General features: G+C 57.0%; 1 protein-coding gene across 2 annotated transcripts; it reads left to right on the top strand.

The window, feature by feature from the left end:
* The first annotated feature begins 498 nt into the window (after positions 1-498).
* On the top strand, positions 499-25,671 carry SDC1 (syndecan 1). Of its 2 annotated transcripts, none has more exons than XM_039476772.2 (5): positions 499-858; positions 20,455-20,536; positions 21,527-22,005; positions 23,243-23,378; positions 23,530-25,671. In XM_039476772.2, the coding sequence occupies exons 1-5, from the start codon at positions 793-795 to the stop codon at positions 23,697-23,699; spliced, it is 933 nt and encodes a 310-aa protein (XP_039332706.1). In that variant the 5' UTR covers positions 499-792; the 3' UTR covers positions 23,700-25,671. The 2 variants fall into 2 exon arrangements, with proteins under 2 accessions (XP_039332706.1, XP_074250522.1); XM_074394421.1 differs by lacking the exon at positions 499-858 and adding an exon at positions 17,090-17,323.
* The last annotated feature ends 1,883 nt before the right edge of the window (positions 25,672-27,554 follow it).

Raw genomic sequence — 27,554 nt, 5'->3', positions numbered from 1 at the left:
GCGGGGAGCCCCATCCGCAGCCGGAGGAGAGTCGGGGTGTGTCGGTGTGTGTTTGCCCATCGGTTGAAGGCCCCATCGCCCCCCGGGTCCCCGCCCAGCCCCATTAAGCGTTCCCCAAGAGAGCCAGGAGTCCTGCGCACCTGGAGCGCGCTCTGCGTCCACGTCCAGAGGGCGCTGCGAACTCGCGCCCGGGCACTAACTGCCACCCCTTCAGCTCCTCTCCCGGGCAGCACCTCCGCACCCCGGGCCCGGGTAGAAAGGGGTGCGCCCCGGCTCCACCACCTAGGGAGTAGCCGAGCTGAAAGGCCCAGAACCTCGGCGTGTGGGGACCACAGCTCCCGGACGCGAGGTTCGGCCACCCGCGAAGCTGGAGCCGAGCGGGCACTGACCCTAGGGGGCGGGTCGGGGGCGGGGCTGGGGCCGGGGCGGGGCGTTCCAAAGGGGCCGGGAGGGGTGGCTCGGGGGGCGGGGTCCTGGGGGGTGTGGGCTGGGGCTGGCCGAGACCTGGCAGAGCTGGGGGTGGGGGGCTAGTTTTCGCAAGGGCTAAGGAACGGCCTGTGGGTTTATTATAAGGCGGAGCTCGGCGGGAAAGGTGCGGGCCGAATCCGAGCCGAGCGGAGAGGAATCCGGCAGTAGGGAGCGCACTCCAGCCGGCGGACCCAGCAGCCCTCGCCTGGGACAGCGGCGCGCTGGTCAGGCGCCCAAGAGAGCATCGAGCAGCGCAACCCGCGAAGCCGGCCCGCAGCCGCGACCCGCGCAGCCTACCGCGCTCCCGCCGCTGGTCCGGGCAGCATGAGGCGTGCGGCGCTCTGGCTCTGGCTGTACGCGCTGGCGCTGAGCCTGCAGCCAGCCCTGCCGGTGAGTGCGGCCCGCGGCCCGGCGGGGAGGCGGCGGAAAGCCAGGGCTGGTCACCCGCCGATGCCGGCGGCTGCACGTGGAGGGGGAGGGGGAAGGGGAGCGGGACTTCTTCCCGCGCTGGTCTGGCGGGTCCCGGGACGGTGAGCCCCCGAGGCCAGGGCTCCAGCCCCAATTCCCTCCGCTGTCGGTGGGCGCCGCACTGGTCCCGCGCTGGGGAGGAGGGGGCCGGGGCCCCGCGCTCAATTATGTAAAACGTCTCCACATGTGTCGGAGCCCGCCAGCCCACAGCGACGCCCGGGGTCGCCCGCTCCCACCCCCTTCGCTCCGCCGCCCTCGTCGGCGACCCGGGGGAATGCAGTGACCGCGGCCACAACGCCCCTCCCTCAGACCCTAATTCAAACCAGACCCGCGGGCTTGCGCCCCGGCGCCACCGATCCCGGGCGCTCAGCCCCTTGCGCCCTGGCAAGTTTGGGCGCAGCGCAGCCGGCGCGGGAGTGGGCCGGTTGGCGGGCGTGTTGGCCCCGGGAGACGGGCCAGGGCTGCGTGGGGGACGCGGGCGAGCGGCTCCGGGGCCCTTGGGCTTGCGGTGGGCCGCTGGAGGTAAGCGGGGCCGGCCCGGCAGTGGGAGGTTCCGGGAAGTTGGCCTCGGAACGCTGGAGACCCGCAGGAGCCCAACTTCTGGGCTGCTGAAGTTGATGGCCGGGGCGCGGGCGCCTTCCACGCGAGGGGACCCGGGAATGGCCTCCTGCTCCTCGGCTAGGCTTTGTGCTGAAGCCGCGCCGAGGGAAGGCGGGTCCCTTGGCCCGCCCAGTGGAGCTGGGGGGAAAGAGGGACAGATGTGGAGCTCGAGGCTGGAGGAGGCCTTTGGAGGGAGATGCAGCATCCACCTTCAGCGGGACTCAGGCTCTACTAAACAGGGACGTGGCCGACAAAGCGCAGCCCGAGGGTCCCCAGAAAGTGGCTCTCCCGCCCCGGCCTACGGCCGCTAGTCCGCCTTCCCCAATGGGGGCGCTTTGTTCTCGGCCCCTGTAACCCTTTCCTGGGAACCGCCCCGCAGCGCCGGCCTTAACGGGGACTGGGACTTGGGCCACTGCCAGGTGTCAGCGCGGGCCACCGGGTGCCCGCGTCCTCCTCCCCAGTCACCGCGACCGGTGCTGACGTCCCGGGGTCCTCCCGGTGGGCCGGCTTGGCCATCCCCAGGGATGCAGAGCGGAGGTGCAGAGCCAGGGGCACTTCCCCTTCCGGAAGTGGCGGTCTCTCGCCACCACATCTGGACAGCTCGACTTCCCCAGCTCTGGCAAAGGGAGGCACGTGGGCAGGGAAGGGGCGGGGGCAGGGTGAGCACGCGAGTCCTTCACTGCTAATGTGACATCTGGACAAGTCCCAGCAACACTGACCCTCCGTAGGGGTTGCCCTCTCTAATAGCTGCCAGTTATTGAGCGCTTTGGGGACGTTTTTACAGGGTCTGGCTCATGGGAGGTGAGGTGGAGACAGTCGTTTTTGAGGCTGATGTGTAAAGTGCCCTCCTGATTCCCAGGTGACTCTTGCTTCCAGACACTTTCAGGTCCCGGATAAGGTCCCAGTGCCTATTGAACTGCGGATGGGCTGGACTGTGTGGGGTGCCGTATCTGGGAGTACGGGGAGGGCCATGATTTCCGAGCTGGGTCTCACGCACTCCTGGCTTTCAGGTTCAAGAAGCTGCTCTCTAGGGTGGTGGTTTCTGTGGGACTGAGCCTGTGCTTGGAGTCTTCGCTCCAACTTTAGAGAAGAGAGTGGAGCTCCGTGGCTTACCTTCCTCGACCGCCTGCCATCACCTCACTGCCCCATTCTCTCCAGGAACATGCTGGGGCCTCAGTAGGGGCGGCTGAAGTTGGGTCCTCTACCTATTTCCCGCTGGATTTAGGAGGGCTGCTGGTTCCTTTGCCTGCCTGGGGTAGAGTAGCAGACATTCCAGAGCCCTGGGATCCCACGGCATCCCTTAAGGCTGCAGAGGCAGGTGGAGTCTGGGATTCCCTGTGGACTGCCTTTCCTGGAGTTTTCTGTGGGCTGGGGCAGAGGCTGCAGTGTGAGGCGTTATTTCTTGCCCAGAAACTTGGTCATAGGGCCCAGGAGGCAGGAAAGTCTCAAAAAGGGAAAGGAGGGAGGGAGACTCTCTGGAGCTGCAGGGAGGGAAGGATTCCTGGAGGAGGTGCTCGAGCTGAGCGTGAAAGCCCCACCTGAGCTTTGGGGTCAGACTCTGGCTTGTAGCTTAGGTGTTCCTTTTGCTTTATCTGGTCTTACAAAGTTTAGTTTTTTTTTTCTTTCCCAGTTCTGCCCTCTCCCTCTTACAGTGACTGTCCATGTTGGGTTAAAGGTGGGGACACACAGTGCCTTCCCAGAGCTCTGACATCCCTTTCCTCAAAGAAATCAGGCAGCTGGGATTTGCTTAAGATGGGAGAAGGTGTCCGAAAGTGGCAGAGATCTGCCCCTCTCTGAAAGTTCACTATGGCCCCAATGGGAAGCAGGTCAGAAACCCCCTGGGGACTGGGGAGGCAGGGAGCGACTGAATGGGTGAGGGGAGGCCGCTAGGAGAGGAGGTTGCTCAAAACCACTCCCAAGAGACTAAAACAGGTTTGTCTAAAAAGGTTTCTCTCTCTTTCTCTCTCTCTCTCTCTCTCTCTCTCTCTCTCTCTCTCTCTCTCTTTCTCTCTTTCTGTGTGCGTGTGAGTGTGTGTGTGTGTTTCCTGTGGTCTTTTGTTTCTGCCATGTAAGAAAAATTGCCTGTTCTGGAATAGCTATTTGTTGTTTTTCTTCCTTTCTCTCTTCTCTTTCTTGAAAGGCATAAAATCCCTTTTGTCCTAATTATGGGGGCTAGTAGAGACATTTTCCCACAGCCTGGCAGAGAGGGTAGAGGGGGAGGCACTAGCTGCCTCCGCTCAGGCTCAGAGCCTTTTAGAAGTGATGTCACCCCTGGCTTGGGCTCTACAAGGAGGGTGGAGCTGGTTTAAGTCTCTACCTGTGGCTCCTGATGGGTTCCAGTAAAACCTCATTAACACACATTGGTAGGGAGACAGTAAGAAAGGAGAGCCTGGAAAGAATTAATGAAAAGCTTGATTTCTGCAGTTTTTTTAGGGGAATCTTTTCTGTTGTAGCAGAATTTTGGATTCCTGAAATCCCTTAGGAATGATCTGTCCTGTGTATTCATGTTTTTTCATTGATCTAAGAATCCCTATTACCCTTAAAAGTATTCTTACTCTGGGCAGGACTCTCTGAAATATTTATTTCCCTTTGTCAACCAAAAAATGCTAGGCATGATTTAATCTCTGCATGCCAGGGTCGTTGACCTCATTAGTGCCAGGTTAGGACATTGTCTCCTGGATTTACTGTGCTCTGAAGAGCACTTTGCCCCTGTGCCTGGTGTCCCAGGTCGCTCTGTTTTGAATTCTGGTCTTTTTCCCTTTTCAGTCTCTGTCTGAGAGCAGCCAGAAGTGACATTTACATGCCTGAGTGTAGCCAGCAGCTTTTCTGTTCAGTTCAAATTAGAACTTTTCAACTGTTACTTCAGCTGTTCAAATTGTTACTTTTCTCCAGTGGCACTAAGAAACTAATCAGTTGGGTTAGGTTCATTTCCAGGCTGAGAGTTTTAGGCTCTGAGTAAGGTTCTCGCCTGTGAGTGAGACCGTTGATCTGTGATATGTGGATTTTGTGCCCTTCATGAACTTCAGCTGGGACCTGTTGGTCTCCCCTTTACCTCGCTGCACCCCACCTAGAGTAACAAAGAAGTGCTGCCAACATGAGGCCTTTAGGGGCTCTCACCTCTTGGGGAAGTGCTTGCTGGCCCCCATGTTTCAAGTTCTTCGACCTGGTTCAACTTGTAAGTGACTTGCTTGTCACAGGTAGCCTGGACTGACAGTTGAGGACCATTATTCTTTAGCCTTCACTGTTACGCTCAGCTTCATCACGTTTGATTTGGATTTTAGTTCCTGTTTCTATGTAATCTGCATCCATACTGTGTGGCAGGCCAGAAATGGCTTTAGATTAAGTAGAGCCCCAGGACTGTGTCTCAACTCTGCCACTAATTTACTCCCTAATCTGGGGTGAGTCACTTTTCTTCCAAGTCTTGTTGTCCTCATCTGTAAAGCGGACATCATGATACCTGTTCTCCCTGTCCTCATTCTGTCATTTGCATATTCATTTCATAATAGATATGTGAAAGTACTTTGTGATGAAACTGCCTGAGGAAAGTTAGCTGTCAATATCATTAAGGTTACCTTGTTTTGAGCGCCTACTGTTGAGGGCTCAGTACTTTTCCTTCATTCTTATTTAAACTTGACCCCAAATCTTTACAATGTGTATCATTGCCCCATTTTGTGGTTGAGGAAGCTGAGGCCTAGGGTGGCGGGCCCTGCCACTGGCTGAGCCAGGGTTTGTGTGTGTGTGCGTGTGTATGGGTATGGTGTGAATACATTGCAAGGCTGTCAGGTCTGCCCTGAGAAGCCTGGCATCTGGGAACTGGCTGAACCTTGCAAGGCTCTGCTGGGCATTTGCTTGTTCGTCCTGAAGAACCATGGGTGTGAGCGTTTTGGGCGGAGAGGCCCAGGCCGGGCTGAGCTGGCCCGAATGGTGCCATCAGGCAAACTGAGCACTGGGTAACATTCTGGAGTTGTTTTGGGTTCAACTGATGACCGCTCAGGAACAGGCGAGAGCTCCTCATAGGATCAAAAGGGGGAGCTAAGAGAGCCGGGTGGGAACTGTGGACTGGGTGTGGAGGGGCCTGTTTAGATGGCATCCTCAGGCCAGGCCCCAGGTAGTGCCCAGCTTGCACCATCTTTTACCTTGGGCGCTGAGGAAACATTCATGGAATTAGCAGATTCTTTTGTAAGCCTGAGAGGCGGGCAGCATGGCACAGGTGATGGCCAGAACTCAGGACTCCTGGCTTTGGTGCCAAAGTCACCTCCTGGTTCCCTCCAACGCCAGGTCCTTTGGGGGCGGGGCAGCTCATGAGGAACTGGTCATTAAATGATTTCTGGGCTTGAACTGCTGCCCGATTGCCTTCTTCTTTTCACCAGCCAGTTTTGGAGTCTTGGGTTGAAAGGGCCCCTGAGGCCCTGCCTGAGTGTGTCTAGAGGAGAATGAGATTCAGGGAGTTTGTGGAAAGAGGGCTTCTGCCACCAGGATTCTGTACCCGGTCACTTCTCTCAGTTGTTCCAGCAGAGGCTGGGTTTTGGATGGGAGCATGCATTCTGGAATCTTCCACTGAGTGGGACATGACACACCATGATAGGCTCCAGGGGCGGGCCACAAGGAGGCATGTTTGGGGTCGTGGAGATGAGGCCGCAGAGGCAAGACCCTGGGCTTGTGGCCGCTTCAGCAACTGTCATGTCCAGCTGCAGGTGGTCGTGGGGAGCCCACGCTGTCACCTCCCCTGGAAGGGTGAGCTTTATCTGTGATGTTACTGCTTCTGACCACCCTCAGGAAGCTTCTACTTGGGTGGGGAGACAGTATGAGAAGGTCCCGGGCACTCCTGAGACGGGCGCACCGGGCCAGCTCGCCTGTGCTCAGTGCTGTGGGGATCTTGGGGAGGGATGGTCTGAGACTCCCCTGGAAAGTGACCTGCTTTTTCGCAGGGCCTGGAAGGGTGGGGGCAAGCTCACAGGACAAAGCAGGGTGTGCCAGGGGAAATCTTGGGACTTGGGGCCATTGAGTCAGAAGAGCAGAAGAGACGGCGGGCGCACCTGCTCCTGCACTTGCCCGGTGACCGCTCCTGCTGCGCTCCAGGCTTCCCACGGCTGCCACCGGTTCCTCTCCCCATGGGAGCCCCTCAAGGGTCTCTCAGCTCCTGGCTTTTATGGCTTCATGGCTGCCTAATTCTACGCAGAGGGTGCGCCTCCTCTGACCATCGGCCCTGTGAAAAACTCTGCCCAGTGATTCACCTGCGGGTTCCAACCCCATGAGATGCCCTCTGTGTGTGTGTGTGTGTGTGTGTGTGTGTGTGCGCGCACGCGCGTGTGTGTCTCTGTGTGTCCACATCCCTGTGTTTGTGTGTTTGTGTCACTGTGTTTGTGTTTGTCTGTATGTGTGTCCATATGTGTCTGTTTGTATGTGTGTATCTGTGTGCTTGTGTATCTCTCCGTGTGTGTGTGTGCACGTGTGTGTGTGTGTGGGGTGCCTACTGCACAGGTTGACACTGAAGTTATGCCTTGCCTGGGCACCCCTGACTCTTTCCCTTTGGGCCTTCCTGCTTGTCAGGTGGCAGCCTCAGTTTTAGGGGAGCCTGCTCACTACCTGGCTGCAGCTTCCTTTTTGGACACCAGCTTCCTTTCTGCCTCCTATCTCTGCTGGTGGTCTTTTCCCTTTTTCACTGTGACGCTGACATTTCTCATGGACTTGGCCTTGGAAGTTATTTCCACCTGACCTTCCTGGTTTAGCTGAGCTTCGACTGTGTGGCTATGGCAGGCTGTTGCCCCTCTGGGCCTCAGTTTCCTCCTCTGCTGAAGGGTCCTTCTTCCCTTCCTCAGTTCTGAGAGCCACATGGCTAGAGAGAGACCTTATCTTGGGAAGGGCGGAGGTGGCACTGAAGGACTTGCTGGGGGCTCACATTCCTCTGCCAAGATTCCTTCTGGGGACTTGAGGGAGAACTGGTTTCCCGAGGGGCCATTGGTGGGATGGCCCCAGCCAGTGGAGAGCAGGCAGCCTGCTTGAGGCGGGGATTTGAGCTCCTTGGGGAGCTGTTGTGGACAGAGGCACCTGGGTGAGGTCAGGCCAGGGGTGGGGCTGCGTGATGTTCTCTGCATACACACCCAGGCGTCCTGGCACCTGCCCGAGGTCCGCTTAGCAGCAGGAATGAACGCTGTGGTGGGCAGGTTGGGGCAGTGGGGAAGGTGGGCGGTTGATCAGTCCACTCATCAGCTGAGTCATGGCACCAGGCCCATGGGTCCTCTCCAGAGACTCACTCAACCAACCCTGACCCACTGCAAGCCCTCTGGGGGCTGGCACGAGGCGGGGAGTGCAGCAAGACACAGACTGGGGCCCAGGGGCCTGGCTTTCCCTCCTGGCCCTGCCTCTTTACTGTCGAATGGCTGTGTACAGAGCCCTCTCTTGGCCTCAGTGAACCCATCTGTGAAATGGAGGGAAGGGGCAGAGAGGCAATGCTTTTGTGTGCGCGTGGCCTCTTGTGGCTGTGTCGTGTGACTGGTGGGTATCTGAGGGCCTGCCTGTGCTCCTGCTGCCTCCAGTTCTGAGAGTTTCATGAGCCCTACCTGGCTTGACAAGATCTAAAGCCCAGAGCCTGGGCATCTGCTGTGTGTGTAGCCCTGTGCGGTGGGGAGAGGTGCATGTCTGGTCCAGGGGATTCCTGTGACAGAGGGTGGCTGTTACTGGAACCAGATGAGAGAGGTGCAGATAGAGATAGAGAGAGGTACAGATATCTCTGCAGATAGGCCAGAGTGGCAGTGACGATGAACAGGGTCCGTGATTCAGCACCCATCATGTCTTCTCAGTCAGAGGAAGGGTTTTGCCCCAGAGTCCCGTGATACAGCAGTATCGAACTAGGAGCTGGGCTGTCAGCCAGGACATTTTATGGAGCCCCAAACATGCAGGACAGCCTTCTGGCCATGGGAAGTGTCAGGGCAGGGGGTCTTCCCAAGGGCGCTGCAGAGTTGCCTGTCCTGCGCTAGGACCGCTTCTGTGTACCATGGATCTTCACAGGTGTTAAGGGAACTCTTCCCACAGTGGGGTGAGCTGGAGTTCATAGTCATTTCCACCCGGGGCTGCCTGGCTCTCTCTGAGCATCTTCTGTGCTGCCTAGCAGGCTGAGAGACAGCACTCTGGCGCCTGGCCTGGGAGGTGTAGGGTGCGGATTGTATGTCTGCCAGGGTGGGATGTGGGGAGGCTGGAGGAACTCCTGGAGGGCCGAGGAGCTCCTGCCTGCCCATGGCATTTGTCATGAGCTGGGTCCCAGAAAGCTATTTTGGACTTGGGCCCTGGCCCTGCTGTTCCCATGCCACCAATGCCAGTGGTGGCTGCTAGTGCTCCAGGGACCTTACCTGGCTGGGAACTTGATTGTGTCAGAGTGGCACTGACTCTACCTCCAGTAGCTTCCTGGCATCCCGACTGCCCAGGAAACTGTCCGAGACCTCAGAGGACCCATCTCTCTGGAGTGTTCCAGATGAATACAATGGTCAGGTTTGGGCTTGCGGAGCCCGGAGCCCGAGGCTGTGGGGTGTTTCAGGAGCCTCTGAGACTGTCCTAGAGGCTGACGTCACTCTAGTTTCTCCCAGAGAAAGCCGCAGGGCGTGGTGCTGCTGTGGCGGTGACCATGTCTCTTCCAGGACGGGGTGTCGGGGAGGGTCCTGGCAGCAAGACCTCGAGACTGACCAGGGCATGCAGGGCTGAGGACCAGCCATGGGCTCCACTTGGGATGCACCTCCTCCACCTCCCTCCCTGAAAGGGACCTGGGGCCTGGGAGAAGAGTACAGAAGGAGTTTCCCTGGGGCCAGGCCTGGAAAGTCCAGGAATCTCACCCCTGAGTCTCCCTGGGTGAATCTGCAGCAGTAATTGGGGTGTCTTGGGCTCAGAGAATTGTAGGAAGGGGATACAGCCCCCTGCCATCCTCCCCGTGCCCCCGTGAATGAGGCTCACTCTTATAAATCCTATCTGGAAGCTGGGTGTGCCCGCCTGTCTTCTCTATGTGAGGGTAGTCACCTGAGTCTGAAGGTCTGGGTCTGCCTGCCTTTGGAGGGCTGATATTGAGTCTTGAGACCTTGGGGCTTGACAGGCAAGGTGGGACAGAACTGGCTGGCTTGGTTAGTCCCAGCTCGGGCTGGAGCAGAGAGGTGTTGTGGAGGCTGGGAAGAGCGCAGGACATGGAGTCTGGCCTACCCGGATCACATCTGGACTTCATCACTTCCTCCCTGTGTCATCTTGAGTGTGATTCTTCACCTACCCCAAGCCTCAGTTTCCCCATCTGTAAAATGGGGTTTCTCATATCCTGCCCCAGAGGGCTTCTGCAGAGATTCCCTGAAATACCACATGTGATATGATTGGGGTCCCTTCCTTGCCTGGAGCACGGAGAAGCAAGTCTAGGGGAGCACTGAGGCTGACCTGTGGGAAGGGGTGGGTCTGACCCAGCCTAAACGTGGAGTCACTCTGTGAATGGCCCGCTGGTCTGACCCCCAGTGGTGCTGATGTTAACAGGACCCGCAAACATGGCTTTTGCCCCTTCTCAGAAACGTGAGCCTTCACTGGCAGGCCAGACTTTGCTCTCTTCCACCCCAGCCTCTGCCAGGGACTGCCTTCTGACCTGAGAAGGTATGGGTTGGGCTGGCAGGTGGGAGGGGAGGCCAGGCAAACCCAGACATTGGGGCACCCCGGTAGGGGTGCAGGCCTGCCGGGCAGGGCCCTCAGAACTTGAGACTAATGGCTGTCCTGGAGTGGAAGCCTTGGGTTCACCATGGCCACTGACAGAGCGGGGCCAGGCTGCAGGGTGCCGCCAGTGGAAGCCATGGTGGTTGTCTTCCTGAGAGTGAGAGAACCCTGTGGGCCTCGCTGTGATGGGTGTCTCATGGCATGCCTGCTGGAGCAAGACTGCTGGCTTCTGTGGCTGTGTGCCCTGGGGCAGATGACATAGCTCCTTTGCCTCAATTTTCTCATCTGTAAAATGGGCATGGTACTAGAACCTAAGGTGATCATGAAGATGAAATTAATTAATTCAGAGAAAGTCCTTGGAGAAAACTGATTGCCAGCTCTCTGGCCCAGAGGACTCAATGAACATTAGCTGTGGTCACTTTTATTCACTCTGCCCCCGAGAGCCTAATTCAGTTGTTTCTATTCTTCAAGTAACCTCCAGCCCTGGTCGGATGCTTAGACTCTTCTCCCGCCACACCGCCCCGCCCTGCCCAGCATCCTGGTGGTCCCTGAGATCTGGGCAAGGCGTATGGCTCCTTCCCTTTCCCAGGATCACGCTGAGCTTTTCAGACGGGAGCTGTATCCACAGTCTTCCTTTCAGCCATCTCAGCACCAACCGTGTGCAGAGGCTGTGAGGGCCAGAAGCTCTGTGCTGGGGGTTCAAGGCTGGGCAGATGTGCCAGCCCATCAGAGGGAGGGCAAGCCACTTGGCTTGGGGCTCCACCAGTCATCTGGAGGATCGACCCAGCCTCTTCAGACACAGCCTTCACAGAAAATTCTGTCTCCCATCACCCAAACCAGGAGGCACCAGCCCTGCCCTCCCATGGGACTCCTTCAAAGACTGCCCTTCCTGTGTCTCTGGGCTTCCCAGCAGCCTCAGCGCCTGCTCAGTCTGAATTGTGCTTTATCTAGGAGGCACGTTCCCAGGCTAGCCCATTGTTGTCTACCTGGGAGGAGAAACCATGTACATCCATGGCTCTAGGAAGAGCAAAGAATTTTGTCCGTTCCTGGGTATGGCGTTGCTGGCATCCACATTTTGACAAAGGTTAAAAAATTTGCCCCTGACACCTTCAGCCTCTCTTTTGTAATCCTGTCCCATCTCCCTGAGCTCCCACCCACCCTCAGTGCCCCAGTTCCAGAGTTAGCCCGTCCCCACCTGGAAGTGATTTATGCTGTAGTGTGAGTGCTGGCACCCTTTAGCCCTCTCAGAAGACTTGTTTTCAAGGGGATATTGTACAAGGACAGGGACACTGATAGAAGAGATTTCGGTAAAAGTTGGAGCTTGTTCCCCTCCCCCACCTTCACACACAGCTGGAGGCCTGGCTGGCTGCAGGTGTGTCAAAAGCTGCAGTTTCTGCCTCTGCGAAACTTGAGGACACTTGATTTAGCAAGTCCAAGGGTAGGATGTCCCTAGAAGTCCATATGGCAGAGATGTCCAGTCCCCAGGCCCAGTGGATACCTGTTCCAGGGGACTTCCTGGGGACTGATGGGGCTATGCTTCCCAGTAGGGGCTGACTGGGGAAATCTTGGCTGAGATTCTGGCCTTGATGGGCTCCTTAGGGGCAGCCAGGGCTGGGGAAGGGATAGCGCTCTGGAGTCCTGGCTGCCCCCTCTGTCCCCATAGGGTGCCCATTGCCCCATAGTCACCTTGATTTAGGGTATCTCTGGCATCCTGCCTAAGCCATGACTCCCCTTGGGAAGCTGAGGGTGATGATACTGAGTCAGTGTGATCAGGTGTCCCTGTGTGTCCCTAAGGAGGGGGTGTTTGACAAGTCTTGCCAGACAGACCCTTGTCTGGCTCCCGGAGCGGTACCAGGCACTGAGGCTGCAGGGCCTGGGCTCAGCTGTCTTGCTCAATGCCTGCCTGGGTGAAATCTTGCCCTGCCTGGCCTGGCCCAGGTTCTGCCAGGTGGAAAAAAGCAGAGGAACTGGTCTCCCAGCTCTACGGCTCCACACCCAGCCCTCAGCTGAGCCTATTCTGAGACCAGTCCTGGCATGTGGGCTGCCAAAGCAGGCGCCGGCTCTGTGGAAGGATGCCGGGGGCAGCACTGGTTTGGCTTGGGCATCAGAGCTGGCATGGGGCTGCCAGGATCCCTCCTCTTTCAATAAATGCCCCAGGTGTACTGTGAGCAGGCAGTGCAGTACAGGGCAGAGGGCCCAGGGCCAGGAGGCTTGGGTCTGTGACCTTGACCTCAGGTTTCCCACCTGTAAAGCCCTGACATCACGTTACATGGAAAATGTTACCCGAAAGCAGTCTTGAAGGCCAAGTGTGAATGCTGTCCCTCCATCCCGGCCCTGGCCTGGAAGCCCCCAGCGCAGTGAGGGGTCCGTCTCTGAGTGGCAGTGTGGGGCTGTGTGTGTGCAGTGCCATCCAGAGTGTCTCTGAAAGGTGCTCCTCCCCTCGGAAATGCGCTGGAGACACCCTCCTCTTCCTGCCCATTTCCGTCCTCCTCCTGCCCCGGCCAGGCCCATTACTCCTTGCCTGTCATATCCTCAGCAGGCCCCAGCTTGCCTGGTTCTCAGTAGAGACCCAGTGAGCTGATAAATTGCTGTGCCTGTCATCGGAAATGCTGATGCTGCCTTGAGGTGCTGGTGAGGCTCCTTCCTCCTGGGAATGGCTTCAGTGGGGGACATTCCGGGTCTTGAGGCCTAGACCCAATTTGCGGCCTCAGCCTCTCTCCCTGGCGGGCCGTGTTTTCCCGGCTCCTGAGTTAGGAAACAGGCCTTAGTGAGCACTTCCTCCTCAACCCCAAGGCTGGGGGAGCCCAGTCTCCTGGCCTGTGGCCCTGCCCTCCTGCCCACTCCCACAGGTCCCACCATTTTGGCCAAACCCCTGTTGTACAGATGGGCAACTTGAGGCAAGGTGTTTCCAGCAACATCTAGTAATTTAGGGACAGATACCAAACTATCACCAGACCGTCCCCATGCTGGACCTGGTCGTTTTCCCTGGGCCACCCTCTAGTGGTCAGTGCGGTGGGTACCTGAGGAGGGGGCATTTGATGAGTCTTGGGGGACAGAACCGCTGTGCAGTTCCCAGAGCAGCACCAGGACTGCAGCTGGCAGGGCCAGCCTGTTGGCCGTAATTTAGGCAGTTCAGCATTATCCACCAAGCCCCTTCTGGCGTCAAGGTGGGGAACAGGTCTAGAGAGAGGCTGAGAGCTGCCCAGTTCCCCAGCACAGCCGCGTGGCGGATTCCAGCCCTTTCCCGGAGGCCCTTGCTCCTGGGCGCGCTGCTCTGACCTGCCTGCTCAGTGCTTAGGCCATTTCAGTCTGGGCTGAAGGAGAGGGTTACAAGTCTCCCCACAGAGGGAGGGCAGCTGCAGATCCAGGGGCACAGCAGTGTTTGGAAGGCAGTGGGACTGGGAGGGGCTGTTGCAGCTTTTTCTTCCCTCTCCTTCCACTGCTGCCCCTGGAGGAGCAGGCCCAGCTCCTCAGCCTATGCTGCCCTCCAGGCCCCGCCTTCGTCCCTGGAGCCGACTTGCCTCTTAGCTCCAATAGCTCTCTCCTGCTCGCTCCACTGGATCCAGCCAGGCCGGCTGGTGGGAAGGCGGTGGGCTCAGCCCCAGGCAGGAAGGAGCCTCAGCTCAGCTTCAAGTAGATACTTTCCCAGTCATATAGGTGCCCCTGGATGTTCAGTGGGTCCTCAGCCCCGGGGGGAGGGAGGCCAGGCCGCCACCATGGTGTGCTGTCTGTGCCAGTGGACGTGTCGGAGATGCAGAGAGGACACTGCTGGGCTTGCCCTGGTTCCTTTGCCATGAGAGCTTGTTCATGGGGCTCTCTTGCTACTCACTGCCTTGACTTTGAACACCGGACTTAAGTGAAGCCAGCTCTTGCCTCCCCGAGGCTGGGCCACTCTGGGAGATGCCTTTTCCTTTCTTCATTGTTTTCAAAGTGCAGTCTGAAGACCCCCTACAGGACCCGGGGCTTGTGAATGGCAGAATCAGCCTCTGGGTGGGGAGCTGGGAAGACTGCATTTGTAGTGGTCTCCTGGTGGTGCTTAGAGACCCTGAAGCTGAGAGCCCCCAGTCTGGATGCAGGTGACGGTTTGGATGTTTGGATATCACCCTCAGCCGGTATGGCATCTTGATGCAGAGGTGGAGGTGAAGGCTGGGGCTCTGAGGCTCAGAGACCTCAGACTCCAAGTTCTGAAGTCTGGGGGAGGGGAGAGTCAGCCAGTTTTCCTTACATTTGTAGATCTGAATGAGAAACCGAGGGGGTAAAAAAGATTTTTTCTTTTTTTTTGAGATGGAGTCTTGCTCTGTTGCCTAGACTGGAGTGCAGTGGCACGATCTTGGCTCCTTGCAATCTCCGCCTCCCAGGTTCAAGAGATTCTCCTGCCTCAGCCTCCTGAGTAGCTGGGATTATAGGCATGCACCACCACCCCTGGCTAATTTTTGTATTTTTAGTAGAGATTGGGTTTCACCGTGTTGGTCAGGCTGGTCTCAAACTCCTGACCTTGTCATCTGCCCACCTTGGCCTCCCAAAGTCCTGGGATTACAGGCGTGAACCACCACACTGAGCTGTAAAAAAGATTTCTAAACAGCTGTGACCCTGCTTCGAGCCTCTCGGGGACATTTGCCATTGTGTGGAATCTGGGGATGGGGAGGGTGGGTGTCCAGATTGCCATGACCATGGGTCCTCCTGCCTCTTGACCTTGAAGCCTGGGCTCCTGGAACAGGTCCCAGAACCAGTGCCACAGCCCCTGGTCCAGGCTGCTTGTGAAAGGCTGTGACCCAGCTCCTTTGATAAGGGGCAGCTCTTTATCCCTGGTTTGTGACTAATGGGGCTTGTTGATTCAGTGACTCAGCTCCCACAGAAGCTGGGGATTTCATGACCGCACAGGGCAGGTGCAGCGGACAGGTCAGCTTCTCTTTCCTGCTCCACCACAGGACAACTGGGAATCAGAGGCCCCCCACGCTGCCCAAGTTAGTGCCCAGGATGAGCATTGTCTTATCCTCTCCTGGGTTGGGTCAGGGGCTTCAAGGCCTGGCCCTAGCACCCTCCTTAGGGCAGCCCTCTGGACTCCAGCCTCTGAAGCGCCCCCATTTTCAATCCCCCTAGAGCCGGACACCTGGTCATATGTCCTGGGTGGCTGAGAGCTCAGCCGGGCCAGGACCAGACTATTTCTTCTCTTTTCTCCCAAAGCTGGCGTGATCTCGGCTCACTGTAACCTCTACCTCCCAGGTTCAAGTGATTCTTCTGCCTCAGCCCCCAAGTAGCTGGGAGTCTAGCTGTGCGCCACCATGCCTGGCTAATTCTGTGTTTTTAGTAGAGATGGGGTTTCACCATGTTGGCCAGGCTGGTTTTGAGCTCCTGACCTCAGGTGATCCACCTACCTTCGCCTCCCAAAGTACTGGGATTATGGACGTGAGCCACCTCACCCTCTGTCAGTAATGCCTTTTAAGGAGTTTGGGTTTTACTCATCACTCACTTTAAGCAGCAGGTGACCCATGTCAGTGATTCAGAGTACGGGCTGGAAACCAAAGGCCTTCTGACCTGGTGGCCTCAGGCTGATGGGGTAGGGATGGATGGGCAGTCTCTCAGGTTAGTGACTGGGCCTGCCACCTTCCCTTCAATCTGTCTGAAATGCCCACTGGACATCCTGGCTTCTAATGCAGCCAAGGCACTTTTGAGCTGTTTTGCAGAGGAGCTGCAGCACTGCTGGCCTCAGCCCCAGCTCCTTATCTTCTCCTGGGTTGGGGGCTTCAAGGGTACTCCCCAGGGCAAGGGGCTCTGCTGAGACAGAGGTTGCCCAGGAGGGTGGCCCTTTTTATTTCTGCTATGGGAATGACAGCTGGCAGTTAGCTTGAGGCTGCCTTCTGGAAGCTTCTCTGCCAGCCCTCTGCCCACAGACTCCAGATGTGCTCTTTGGAGTGGCTGGCAGCTGGTGATGATAACTCCCCATCCCTGGTGGCACAGGTCCTGTTCTGGTCCACACCATTCCCTCTCCACCTCGCAAGTGTGGGCTGGTCCCTGGATAGCTTCATCACTGGGGCAGGCTCAGTGATTCCTAGTCAGTGAAGCTCTGTCCCATTGAGGAGTCTTAAATGGGTTTCCCTTAAAACTGCTGGGCTCCGCCGGGCGCGGTGGCTCAAGCCTGTAATCCCAGCACTTTGGGAGGCCGAGGCGGGTGGATCACGAGGTCGAGAGATCGAGACCATCCTGGTCAACATGGTGAAACCCCGTCTCTACTACGAATACAAAAAATTAGCTGGGCATGGTGGCGCGTGCCTGTAGTCCCAGCTACTCAGGAGGCTGAGGCAGGAGAATTGCTTGAACCCAGGAGGCGGAGGTTGCGGTGAGCTGAGATCACGCCATTGCACTCCAGCCTGGGTAACGGGTCCCTCGCCTTTCAGAGGCTCTAGTCCTTATCTGCTAGAGACAGTGATCTCTGCCCTGCTGCCTCATCTGCAGGGGAGTTGCAGGGATGAGAAAGGAATGAGTGGAAAGTGTTTCCAGCCTTAGAGAAGGCCTCACTTTTTCACACCCTCTTTCTTGCTGGGTCAGAGCCCTCACTCCAGGACTCTCCACAGTCCCTGGGGTGTGGGTAGGAGAATGGTGTAGCCGAGATGGAGTTGGGCTGACCTGACCATTCCTCTCTTACTCCCTTTCCCAGACTCCTGGCAGCTGCCCCTTGATCCCCAAGCTTCCAGGTGAGCCAAACCTTGGGCTTTCTAATCAATGAACTTCCAGGGTCTCCGCTGTGGGCAGGGAAGGAGCAAGGCATCCCTTGCTTTGAGCAAACAGAACGAGTGGAAGCCTAGACCTTACCTCGCACGAAGTTGTTGATTTGTTCTATGGACAGTTGGTTTTTCTAGGACTTACAGAGGTTAAAGTCTGGTTTGCCTGTTGCCTTCCTAGGCAGGGCATGAGGTGGGCTCCAAGCTGAGGTTCCCTGTTCCTGAGCAGCCTTGAGCAGTGGCCAAGCAGCCTCGGAAGCACCCAGTTGGAGATGATGCTGAGGGAGCTGCCCAGGAGGCCTGGAGGCGGTGTGCTGCAGGCTGTCAGCACAGCAGGCCTGCTAAAGGAAACCGGAAGCCTCACCAGAACTCTGGAGTCAGCTGGCACCTTAGTAATCCAGGTTCGAACTCAGCAGTTTCTGCTAATTTGCTCCCCAGGGGCCTGAAATCTTACCTTCTCCTCATCTGAGGGGCTATCACTGAAGGTTTAAGCTGGAGAAGATTCGGGAGGTCTCTCTAGCCCATCGTCTTAGTGGAGACCAAAGGCCCAGAGAGGGGAGAAGCCCCTGGAGGCCAGGGAGCTGGTTTCAGTGGAGAAAATGTTTGTTTAAGAGCTTGTTGTGTAAATAAGATTGCAGAGGGATAAGCCGGCAGAGCTATGGGAACAAATTGTTTCTAGGGACCCGGCAGACTGAAATGCTTATCTGGTCAGGAGAAAAGCCCTGCTCTTGGGAACCTGTTAGCCTGTTGGGGCCTCCCTGGCGTTCCTGGGTCTCACCGGGCGGTGCCTCCCAGGTTACATGGGCCCCAGTGCGCGTGTCTGCTCTGTGGGCGTTGGTTACCTCACTTGTTGAATGAGGCAGGGATCCAGTGACTGACTTCTGCTTTAGGATTCGGTGCTCGGTGCTCTTTCCACGCAGCGGAGGCACGTGGGATCGCAGCGCCCACCCTTGCCCCACCCCTGCCGCGTCTCCAGCTCTCTCTTGAGGTGGGCGGTGCAGCAGGAGAGGGCAGGGCAGAGTTCTTGGGTGAGAATGAAGCCATGATCTCAGTGAATATGGGTGGGGGTACCCACTCTGTGTCCCCCTGGCAGGCGGTATTCTTTGTTGATGAAGGAGACAGGCTTGAGGGAGGCCAGGGCAGCTTCAGAGCTCTGTGGGGCAGTACTGGTGTTTGCAGCACCACGTGGAGATGGGGTGGTTAAATGTGGCCTTGTGTGGATGCTGGGGGAGCATGGACTATGACTGTTTGTTTTTATTGATTGATTGATTGAGACGGAGTCTCGCTGTGTCACCCAGGCAGGAGTGCAGTGGCGTGATCTTGGCTCACTGCAACCTCCGCCTCCTGGATTCAAGGAATTGTCCTGCCTCAGCCTCCCAAGTAGCTGGGACTATAGGCACATGCCACCGTGTGTGTGGCTAATTTTTGCATTTTTAGTAGAGACAGGGTTTCACCATGTTGGCCAAGCTGGTCTTGAACTCCTGAGCTCAAGTGATCCTCCCAAAGTGCTGGGATTACAGCATGAGCCACTGTGCCTGGCCAATGACTGCTTATTGTAGATAGGCCTTGGTGGACTCTGTTCATTGTAGATGAGCCTTGGTGGAATGTGACTGTTCACTGTAGGTGGGCCATGAAGGGCCCTTCTAGGGTCAAAACCTTTCTCTTGAGGGAAGGAAGGTACAGTTTTGCTTTTGTACTTTCAAAGGAAGTTCAGTGTTATTTCTGACCTTCTGGTTTCTGCACGTGTCTGACGCTTCCCTCTGACCTAGGCCCCTGGAAATAGAGCCTCCACCTGGTCTGACTCTGCCTCAGGAGGCGGGAGGTCTTGTCTGTCGCTCCCTGCTCTGCATTACCCAGGAGTGACACCCTTGGGCCTGTGGTCAGGGCCTGGTAAGGCCTCTTGGGCTGAGGAGGCCCTTTTCCTTTGGAGCCCAGCCTCAGGCGGGCCCCCCTCTGGCAAGTCAGTGCAGAGGCTCCTGATGAACTGACTGATTCCTGTCCCCGCTTCTCATGAAACCCTGTTTCCCTCTCTTTCACCGTCTTTCTAGGCAGGTCTGCTGGCATCTGAGTCTCCCTTAGTTAGACAATGGCCACTGTTTGTGTGTGCCTACTACGTGCCAGGCTGTGTTAAGCATAGCCTCATTGAATTTTTGCAGCAATCCTGAATGTAGATGTTATTATTTTCCCATTTTACTGATGGAGAGACTGAAGCTGTAAGAGGCTTAATGACTTCCCTGGACCATGCATCTAGTGAGTGGTGGGGTCTAGAGTCCCTAAAGCTCGCGCACTGGACGGCGCTGTTCATCTTTATTCATTCTTTGTTCTGGTCCCAGAGACTGGGGCCCTCTCAAGATAGACTGTGTAGTGAGTGGGGTCTTTGGGTCTAAATCTCGCGGCTGAATAGGGCTCTCAAAGCCACGCTTCTTGCCACCTGGCTGCTGGGTTCTCCCTTCCCTACCTGAGGCCCTGGGGCCGGTGTGAAGGGCAGAGGCGGTCCTGACCGTCTGCCCTCCATGCAGACCAGGGTTCTGTACAGGCCTGCTCACTGTGTGTGGTGTGATCCTGCCCCCCCACCCCTGCCCCCTGTCTTGCCAGTCAGTCCCGGCCTCACGAACTGGGGAGAGGTGTATGTTTACTCTCTGGCCCCTGCCTGCAGCCTCTTGGAGCTGGGCAGGCTGATAGGATTCCTGGGGCTGCTGTTTGCAAGCAGGTCCTGCCCCAGGCCCACAACCCACTTAACTGGAGCTTTCTCAGTGCAGGGCCCCTTCCACATTAGCCTTATATGTCCCCTGCCTGAGGGGCACTCTGTCCTTCCTTCCCCAAGGAGGGCAATACTCTGACCAGAGGGCCTGTACCCAGTCTTCACTGTAGATGGGAACTGGGCTGAGTGTGGGAAGGTACGTCGGGGCCAGGCCTGGGGTTGCCCTACATGGGCAGACCTGCCCCAGCACAGACAGCCCTGTGCCCAGCCCAGCCTGGCCCCTCATGCCTCATGTCACCCTCGGTGTCCACATCTGGGGGCCAGCATGCCTAGAGGCTGCCTCTCTGCCTTTAGCTTCTCCTGAGATTGTTCTTGGGGTTTTTTGAAAGCCCCTAATGGGGCTGGGTCGGCAGTCTTTGACCCCAGCGCTCCCTGGCTGACGTCCCCAAGAGCTGGTTCTCAGTGTAGAGTGGGCTCATGGGCTCCCATGGGGGCCACAGCCTCTGTTCCCAATAACAGCTCCCTGTCTGCCCTTCTGAGAGGTCTGGAGCTCCCTCACCAGACTGAGCTTCTTGGGGTGAGGGCCCTGCCCGCTCTCTTGTGCCCCATACCCCCGCACCTGGCACCAGGCTGTGTTGTAGCATCAGGGGTTTGGGCGTGGGGACCAAAGTGCTGCCCAGAGCTGAGGGTCCTAGAGCCCCACGAGAAGGCTTCTCCCTGTGTGCCCGTGCAGCACAGGTCGGGTGAGTCCACTCAGCTCTCTAGGAAAGGACCCAGGAGCGGCAGAGCCCCGGCCGAGATCACTCATACCATGTTCTGATCCTTTTCCAGCAAATTGTGGCTACTAATTTGCCACCTGAAGATCAAGATGGCTCTGGGGATGACTCTGACAACTTCTCTGGCTCAGGTGCAGGTGAGGTTGTCTGGGGGCTCCACCCAATACAGCAACAGGTCATGGCTGGGGGCATGTCTCCTATGTTTATTAAGCATGTACCAAGTGCGCCCTGCCCACCCCATCTCCACCCAGCTGGCTTCAAAGGGTAATGCTGAGGAGAGGACTGGGGTCCCTGAGCTGCCTGGTTAAGGAGAAATCATGCTTGGCGGTGAGGTGAAGGCTGTGGGCTCCAGAGGGCCCCAGGGCTGCCTGCGGCACACAGGCTCATGTTCACTAGGAATACCTGTTCTCACTAGGAAACCTCTGGAACCCCCTTCAGGTTATTTGACTCCTGAGCCTCTGTTTGCTCATCTGCAAAATGGGAATAATATCTTGATCCGATAAGCTCATCGAGCTGTAAGGCAGCGTAGAACCTGCTGGGGTGTAGCTCTTCCATCCAGGCTCCCTTCTCTACTTCCCCTTTCCCTGGGGGAGAGAAGTCCGTGAGCTGGAGGTGGTCAGGGAGGCTTCCCAGAGGAGGTAGCTCTTGAGTGGACCTCAGAAGAGGGGTGAGAGCTAAGGAAGGAGGCTGAGGTCATCCCTGGGGAAGTGATGGAGGCAGAGGCCGGAGAGCTGCAAGGCAGGATATCTGTTGTTGGAAGCGGAGATGGGGGTGGTGGGAATGCTGTGTGTGGGGGGTGGTTTTTCAGGGAGGGGTCAGAGAGGTGTGTGCCCTGGGGCTAAGTAGGATAACTGAAGTAGTTATGCCCTGGAGGGATGCCCACTCCATTCCTATGGTCTCAGGAAAGCTCCTTCCCAGGTGGCTGAGGAGCCTGTCTCATGGCTCCAGAGACCAGGCTGCCCCTGGACACACACAGTGGGAAGGGGCAGCTCTCCTTGTCCATTTTCCAAGGAGCTTAACCTCAGCTGCCTTGCCTAGGCACCAGTCTCCCTTGCAGCCTGAATTTGGTGGGCCCAGGTGCTCTGGGGCCTCCCCCGTCCCAACACACTCTGCTTCTGGTCCTGCAGGTGCTCTGCAACATAACACCTTGTTACAGCAGACCTCCTCCACCTGGAAGGACATGTGGCTTCTGACAGCTACTCCCACGGCTCTGGAGCCCACCAGCCTGGAGGCCACAGCTGCCTCTACCTCCACCCTGCTGGCTGAAGAGGGGCCCAAGGAGGGAGAGGCCGTAGTCCTGCTGGAAGTAGAGCCTGACCTCACCGCCCAGGAGCAGGAGGCCACCCTCCCATCCAGGGAGACCACACAGCTCCCAACCACTCATCAGGCCTCAACGGCCAGAGCCACTGAAGCCCAGGAGCCCACCACGTCCCACCCCCACAGGGACATGCAGCCTGGCCACCATGAGACCTCAGCTCCTGCAGGACCCAGCCAACCTGACCTTCACACTCCCCACACAGAGGATGGAGGTCCTTCTGCCACCAAGAAGACTGCTGAGGACAGAGCCTCCAATCAGCTCCCATCAGCAGAGGGATCTGGGGAGCCGGTGAGTGGCCTCTGCATTCCTTGGGACATTGGGTGCCCAATGGGCAGGTTGGCCCTAATGCCTGGCACCCAACAGGCCCTACACCTGTGCCCTGTGGGCATCTTGTATTCCTCACCAGGAAGACAGGACACAGGGGCCCACCATCCCCTGCTCCCAGGGCCTCGATCAGAGCAGGACAGACTAATTATGAGATCAGAGCAAAAGTGCCCTTAAATATCATCCAAGAGAGGGCTCTCCAAACTTACAGCAAACTTGCAGCCCCTGCTGAAAGAGTGTTATACCAAGTCCTTTATGTATCTTTTTTTTTCTTTTTTTCTTTTTTTTTTTTTTTTTGAGACAGAGTTTAGCTCTGTTGCCAGGCGCCAGGCTGGAGTGCAATGGCGAAATCTCGCTTCACTGCAACCTCCACCTCCCAGGTTCAAGCAATTCTCCTGCCTCAGCCTCCTGAGTAGGTGGGACTACAGGCATTCACCACCATGCCCAGCTAATTTTTGTATTTTAGTAGAGACAGGGTTTCACCATTTTAGCCAGGATGGTCTCGATCTCTTGACCTTGTGATCCGCCCGCCTCGGCCTCCCAAAGTGCTGGGATTACAGGTGTGAGCCACCATGCCCGGCCATCCTATATATATCTTACAGCTTCGTGGGGATTTTACACTTTTTTTTTTTTTTTTTTTGAGACGGAGTTTTGCTCTTGTTACCCAGGCTGGAGTGCAATGTCACGATCTCGGCTCACCGCAACCTCCGCCTCCTGGGTTCAGGCAATTCTCCTGCCTCAGCTTCCTGAGTAGCTGGGATTACAGGCACGCGCCACCATGCCCAGCTAGTTTTTTGTATTTTTAGTAGAGACGGGGTTTCACCATGTTGACCAGGATGGTCTCGATCTCTTGACCTCGTGATCCACCCGCCTCGGCCTCCCAAAGTGCTGGGATTACAGGCTTGAGCCACCGCGCCCGGCGATTTTACACTTTACACTAAAATAAGCCTGCTTATTTCCAAACAAAAATGTGTGCTTTCTATCACTTTTCATGATATCTGTGCGGTGATCCAGCCAGGGTCCAGAGCTGACGTGGCAGGAAGGCCTGGCTTCGGGCCCTGCACGGTCTTGGTTTGGGTGCATCTGAGTGGGTGGTGGCGAACATCAGGGAGGCAGGAACTGCTTCTGGGTCCGGCAGTGGAGCTGGTTGCTGCTGCTGGCAGTGACTAGGCCAACCCAATCTGCCCCTGCCCTCCCACAGGACTTCAGCTTTGAAACCTCCGGGGAGAGCACAGCTGTAGTGGTTGCGGAGTCTGACCACCGGAACCAATCTCCTGTGGATGAGGGGGCCACGGGGGCCTCACAGGGCCTCCTGGACAGGAAGGAGGTGCTGGGAGGTGAGTTTTCTCTCAGGGGGGTGGTTGGGGGTGAATTGCTGCTGTGGGGTGGGGGTGGGGCTGACCACAGCCAAGGCCACCACTTGGGGGAGGGTCTGTGGCGGAGCCCAAGGAGCTGCTGAGTTGAGCTGGCCCTGTCTGCCCGCCCTAGGAGTCATTGCCGGAGGCCTCGTGGGGCTCATCTTTGCTGTGTGCCTGGTGGGTTTCATGCTGTACCGCATGAAGAAGAAGGACGAAGGCAGCTACTCCTTGGAGGAGCCGAAACAAGCCAACGGTGGGGCCTACCAGAAGCCCACCAAACAGGAGGAGTTCTACGCCTGACGTGGGAGCCATGTGCCCCCTCCGCCCTGCCACTCACTAGGCCCCCACTTGCCTCTTCCTTGAAGAACTGTAGGCCCCGGCCTCCCCTGCCACCAGGCCACCTCCCTAGCATTCCAGTCCGTCTGGCTGCTCCTGCCCACGGAGTCCTGGGGTGTGCTGGGAGCCCCACTCTGCTTCTCTGACTTCTGCCTGACTTGGGGCACCAGGGGTTTCTTGCATAGGACCTTTCCACCACAGCCAGCACCTGGCGTTGAACCATTCTGACTCGGTTTCTCCAAACTGAAGCAGCCTCTCCCCAGGCCCAGCTCTGGAGGGGAGGGAGATCTGACTGCTTTGGACCTAAATGGCCTCCTGTGGCTGGAAGATCCTGCAGGTGGGGCTTGGGGCTCACACATCTATAGCACTTACTGGTAGGACCAAGCATCTTGGGGGCGTGGCCGCTGAGTGGCAGGGGACAGGAGTCCGCTTTGTTTCGTGGGGAGGTCTAATCTAGATATCAACTTGTTTTTGCACATGTTTCCCCTAGTTCTTTGTTCATAGCCCAGTAGACTTTGTTACTTCTGAGGTAAGTTAAGTAAGTTGATTCGGCATCCCCCATCTTGCTTCCCTAGTCTATGGTCAGGAGACAGCATCAGGGTTAAACTTTTTTTTTTCTTTTATCTAGGAGAACCAAATCTGGAAGCCAAAATATCGGCTTAGTTTGTGTGTTGTCTCTGAGTTTGTCGCTCATGTGTGCAACAGGGTATGGACTGTCTGTCTGGTGGCCCCATTTCTGGTAGTCTGTTGGCGGGCTGGCCAGTCCAGGCTGCCGTGGGGCTGCTGCCTCTTTTGAGCAGTCATGACTGCGTCCATGAGCTCAGGGCCATGCTGAGGCCTGGGCTGCTGCCACGTTGGAGAAGCCCATGTGAGAAGTGAATGCTGGTGGCTCAGCCTTCAGATGGACAGAGGACTGTAGGGTGGGCGGCAGGGGCCCGGAGATCCTCCTGCAGACCATGCCCATCCTGCCTGTGGCGCCGTCTCCGAGGGATGCGTCTTCCTCCTGGAAATTGACAAGGAGCATCTTGGGCAGAGCTGGCTCTGAGCACCTCCATCCAAGGCCAGGTTCTCCGTTAGCTCTTGCAGCCCCACCCTGGGCCCTGGGCTGGAATCAGGAATATTTTCCAAAGAGTGATAGTCTTTTGCTTTTGGCAAAACTCTACTTAATCCAATGGGTTTTTCCCTGTACAGTAGATTTCCCAAGTGTAATAAACTTTAATATAAAGTAGTCCTGTGAATGCCACTGCCTTCGCTTCTTGCCTCTGTGCTGTGTATGGACTTGACCGGACTTTTCTGCAAACACCAACGTGTTGGAAAACTTGGCTCGCATCTCTGTGCCTTCGTCTTTCCCATGGGGAGGGATTCTGGTTCCAGGGTCCCTCTGTGCATTTGCTTTTTTGTTTCGGCCGAAATTCTTCTGGAGGTCAGTAGGTTCAGCCAAGGTTTTATAAGGCAACAGCAGCCAATTTCTGTGTTGCCAAGCTTCAAGCCCCATCTTCTAAATTGCAAAGGAAGGTGTATAGCCCCAGCACAGCTTGACCTGAGGCTGTGGTCCCGGCGGAGGTGTGAAGCCAAAGCCTGCCCCGCAGATACTTTGGATGCCCTCCTCCCACCCTGCTGCAGAGGCCAGAGGTCCCCAGCCCGGGGCTCCTGGAGACTCCTGCACGGGCTTATTTACCAACGTTTCAGCGGCTCTGTTGGCCACTCAGAGACAGGGGCCAGTCTGTGGATCAGAGACGCACCGCCAAGCGAAGGGAGCCTGTGCCTGGTATTCGATACTGCGACTTTCTGCCTGGAGCATATGACTGCACGTGACTTGGGGGTGGGGAAAGGGTCGGCTGACCATGCTCAGCTGCTGCTCTGTGGGACAGTGCCCAAGCCAGAGGCTGGGTCCATTTGTGTAACGGCAATAAACGGTACTTGTCATTTCGGGCAATGGCTGCTGTGGTGGTGGTTGAGTCTCTTCTTGGCCTGGCAATGTCCTGCCTTGTTGCCTTGGGGTGGGAGCCTGGTTCTGGGCTGTGCTCTGGCTTGGTACAGAACAGCAGAATTCATGCTGGTCCCTCCTCCCAAAACCCCCTGTGCAGGCATTCAGCATCTCGCCTTCCTCCCCCCGGGGCTCTTGGCCCTCCTGCCCAGCACTCCTTGTTCCCTAGGCTCCAGCTAGATTATTCCCTTCCTCAAGGACATGATGGGCTCCCTACTGACTTTCAAAGCTTTCTATTTTGTTTGCTCACTGTGGTTTCTGTATACTCAGTAGCAACAGTCTTAAGTGCCAGAGATCTAAAAAAAATCATGTGCTGAGTAGGGAAAAATGACAGTGAAAGACCTGGAGGTTGAGGAAGCGCAGTGTATTGCAGAGGGGTCCCCAGTGTCCTGGAGCATCTGTTAGAGCTGGCTTCCCAGCCTTGTCCAGGCTGCTGGCCCACTCTGGCCCTGGTGCAGGTCAGCCCCTGATCCTAGACCCCAGGCATGGCCTGGGCCATGCAGAGCAGGAGGGACCATTTCTTCCCTGCCAGGATGGTCTCGACCTCATGATCCCAAAGTGCTGGGATTACAGGTGTGAGCCACTGCGCCCGGCCTCCCAAGTTATTTTCTAAATGCATGAGCCACCATCTCTCAGATCATGCTAAACTCTTATAAGCAGCCAGCTTCTGTTTTAAATTGCATTTTTTGCCTCTCTTGCCTTAGGAGTTTTGCTCGGTATGTTTTTTTCATAGCCAGAATAAAGACCCCGCATTTCTATTCTGCTCTCTGCTCTCAGGGAGGTTGTGGCCAGAGGGAGCAGACGAGTGACAGAGTGGTGTCAATAACAAAACGGTGTGGGCTGCAGGGCGACAGGGCACCTCATCTGCACAGCGTCTGGATCACAGAGGTGCCAGAGGGTGGTTGAACTCAGTCTGGAAGGACAAATTCGAGTCAGCCTCTCACTCGGGGAAGGGATGTCAGTAGAGAATTTGAAGTGTGGGCAGGTACAGGAGGGAGAGGCTGGAATGCAGAGCAGTGGGGCTGGCCACAAGGGAGAGGTGTGCCTCTGAGGGGCTGCAGGAAAGAAGAAGATGCAGAGGGCTGGGGGCTGAGGCCTGGCCACCGAGCAGAGGTGAGGGTTGATGACTGTGTAGGATGGGTGTTGAGGAGGGACTGGTAAGAGCCAAAACTGGCAGCATCTGGGCATCGTGACCCTGCTTCTCCTTGCTCTCCTGCAGGGGAGCCAGGGGATGAGGCTGTGCTCTGAGTGGGCCATCTAGGGCGGAAGGGACAGTAGTCCCAGAGCTGGGCCTTGAGATGGGCCATCTCAGGCTCCCTCCCAGGTGAGGTACTGCTGGTGTGTGGGCCCCCCACATAGCATCTGGGAGAAAGGGTTTTTTAAATGGGTCTGCAGGTACCGACTGCACAGAGGAGCCCCAGGACCAGAACTGCACCCCCTCTGCTGAGGCACCCTCTCCCTCACTCTCATCACCCTCACCCTCTGCCCCTTCTCTCTAGCCTGGCAGAAGAGAAAGGAGGCTGGGCTGCCTCGGGAGGAGGTGAGCCACTGGCACCCGAAGCTGAATGAGTGAGGGGTCTAGGGGGCTTAGAAACTGCTTTGCGCCCACAGGCCCTACAGCTGTTGGAGCTGGAGGGTCCCATTCTGCTGGCTCTGCCTGGCCGTGGGACCAGCCCTCCCCGGCTTTGTCCCTTCCTCCCACCATGCAACCCTGCTGCCTCTCCCCAGTACAGGAGCCGCGCCCACTCGTGGCTGGCACATGTGCAAGGATGGATTTGCATGTGCCCCAGTGCAGGTCCTCAGCAGGCCCCCCCCACACCTGACCTCCAAGG

The sequence above is a fragment of the Saimiri boliviensis genome, chromosome 1 (assembly GCF_048565385.1).
Source record: "Saimiri boliviensis isolate mSaiBol1 chromosome 1, mSaiBol1.pri, whole genome shotgun sequence".
NCBI classification, from domain to species: Eukaryota; Metazoa; Chordata; class Mammalia; order Primates; family Cebidae; genus Saimiri; species Saimiri boliviensis.
Note: the sequence above shows the minus strand (reverse complement) of the source record. Positions and strands in the feature narration are given on the sequence as shown.

Coding starts and splice junctions, on each gene's coding strand:
- SDC1 (XM_074394421.1), top strand. CDS start 17,195: ATGATGCTGAGGGAGCTGCCCAGGAGGCCTGGAGGCGGTGTGCTGCAG. Junction 20,537..21,526: donor CTTCTCTGGCTCAGGTGCAG/GTGAGGTTGTCT, acceptor CTGGTCCTGCAG/GTGCTCTGCAACATAACACC. Junction 23,379..23,529: donor CAGGAAGGAGGTGCTGGGAG/GTGAGTTTTCTC, acceptor TGCCCGCCCTAG/GAGTCATTGCCGGAGGCCTC.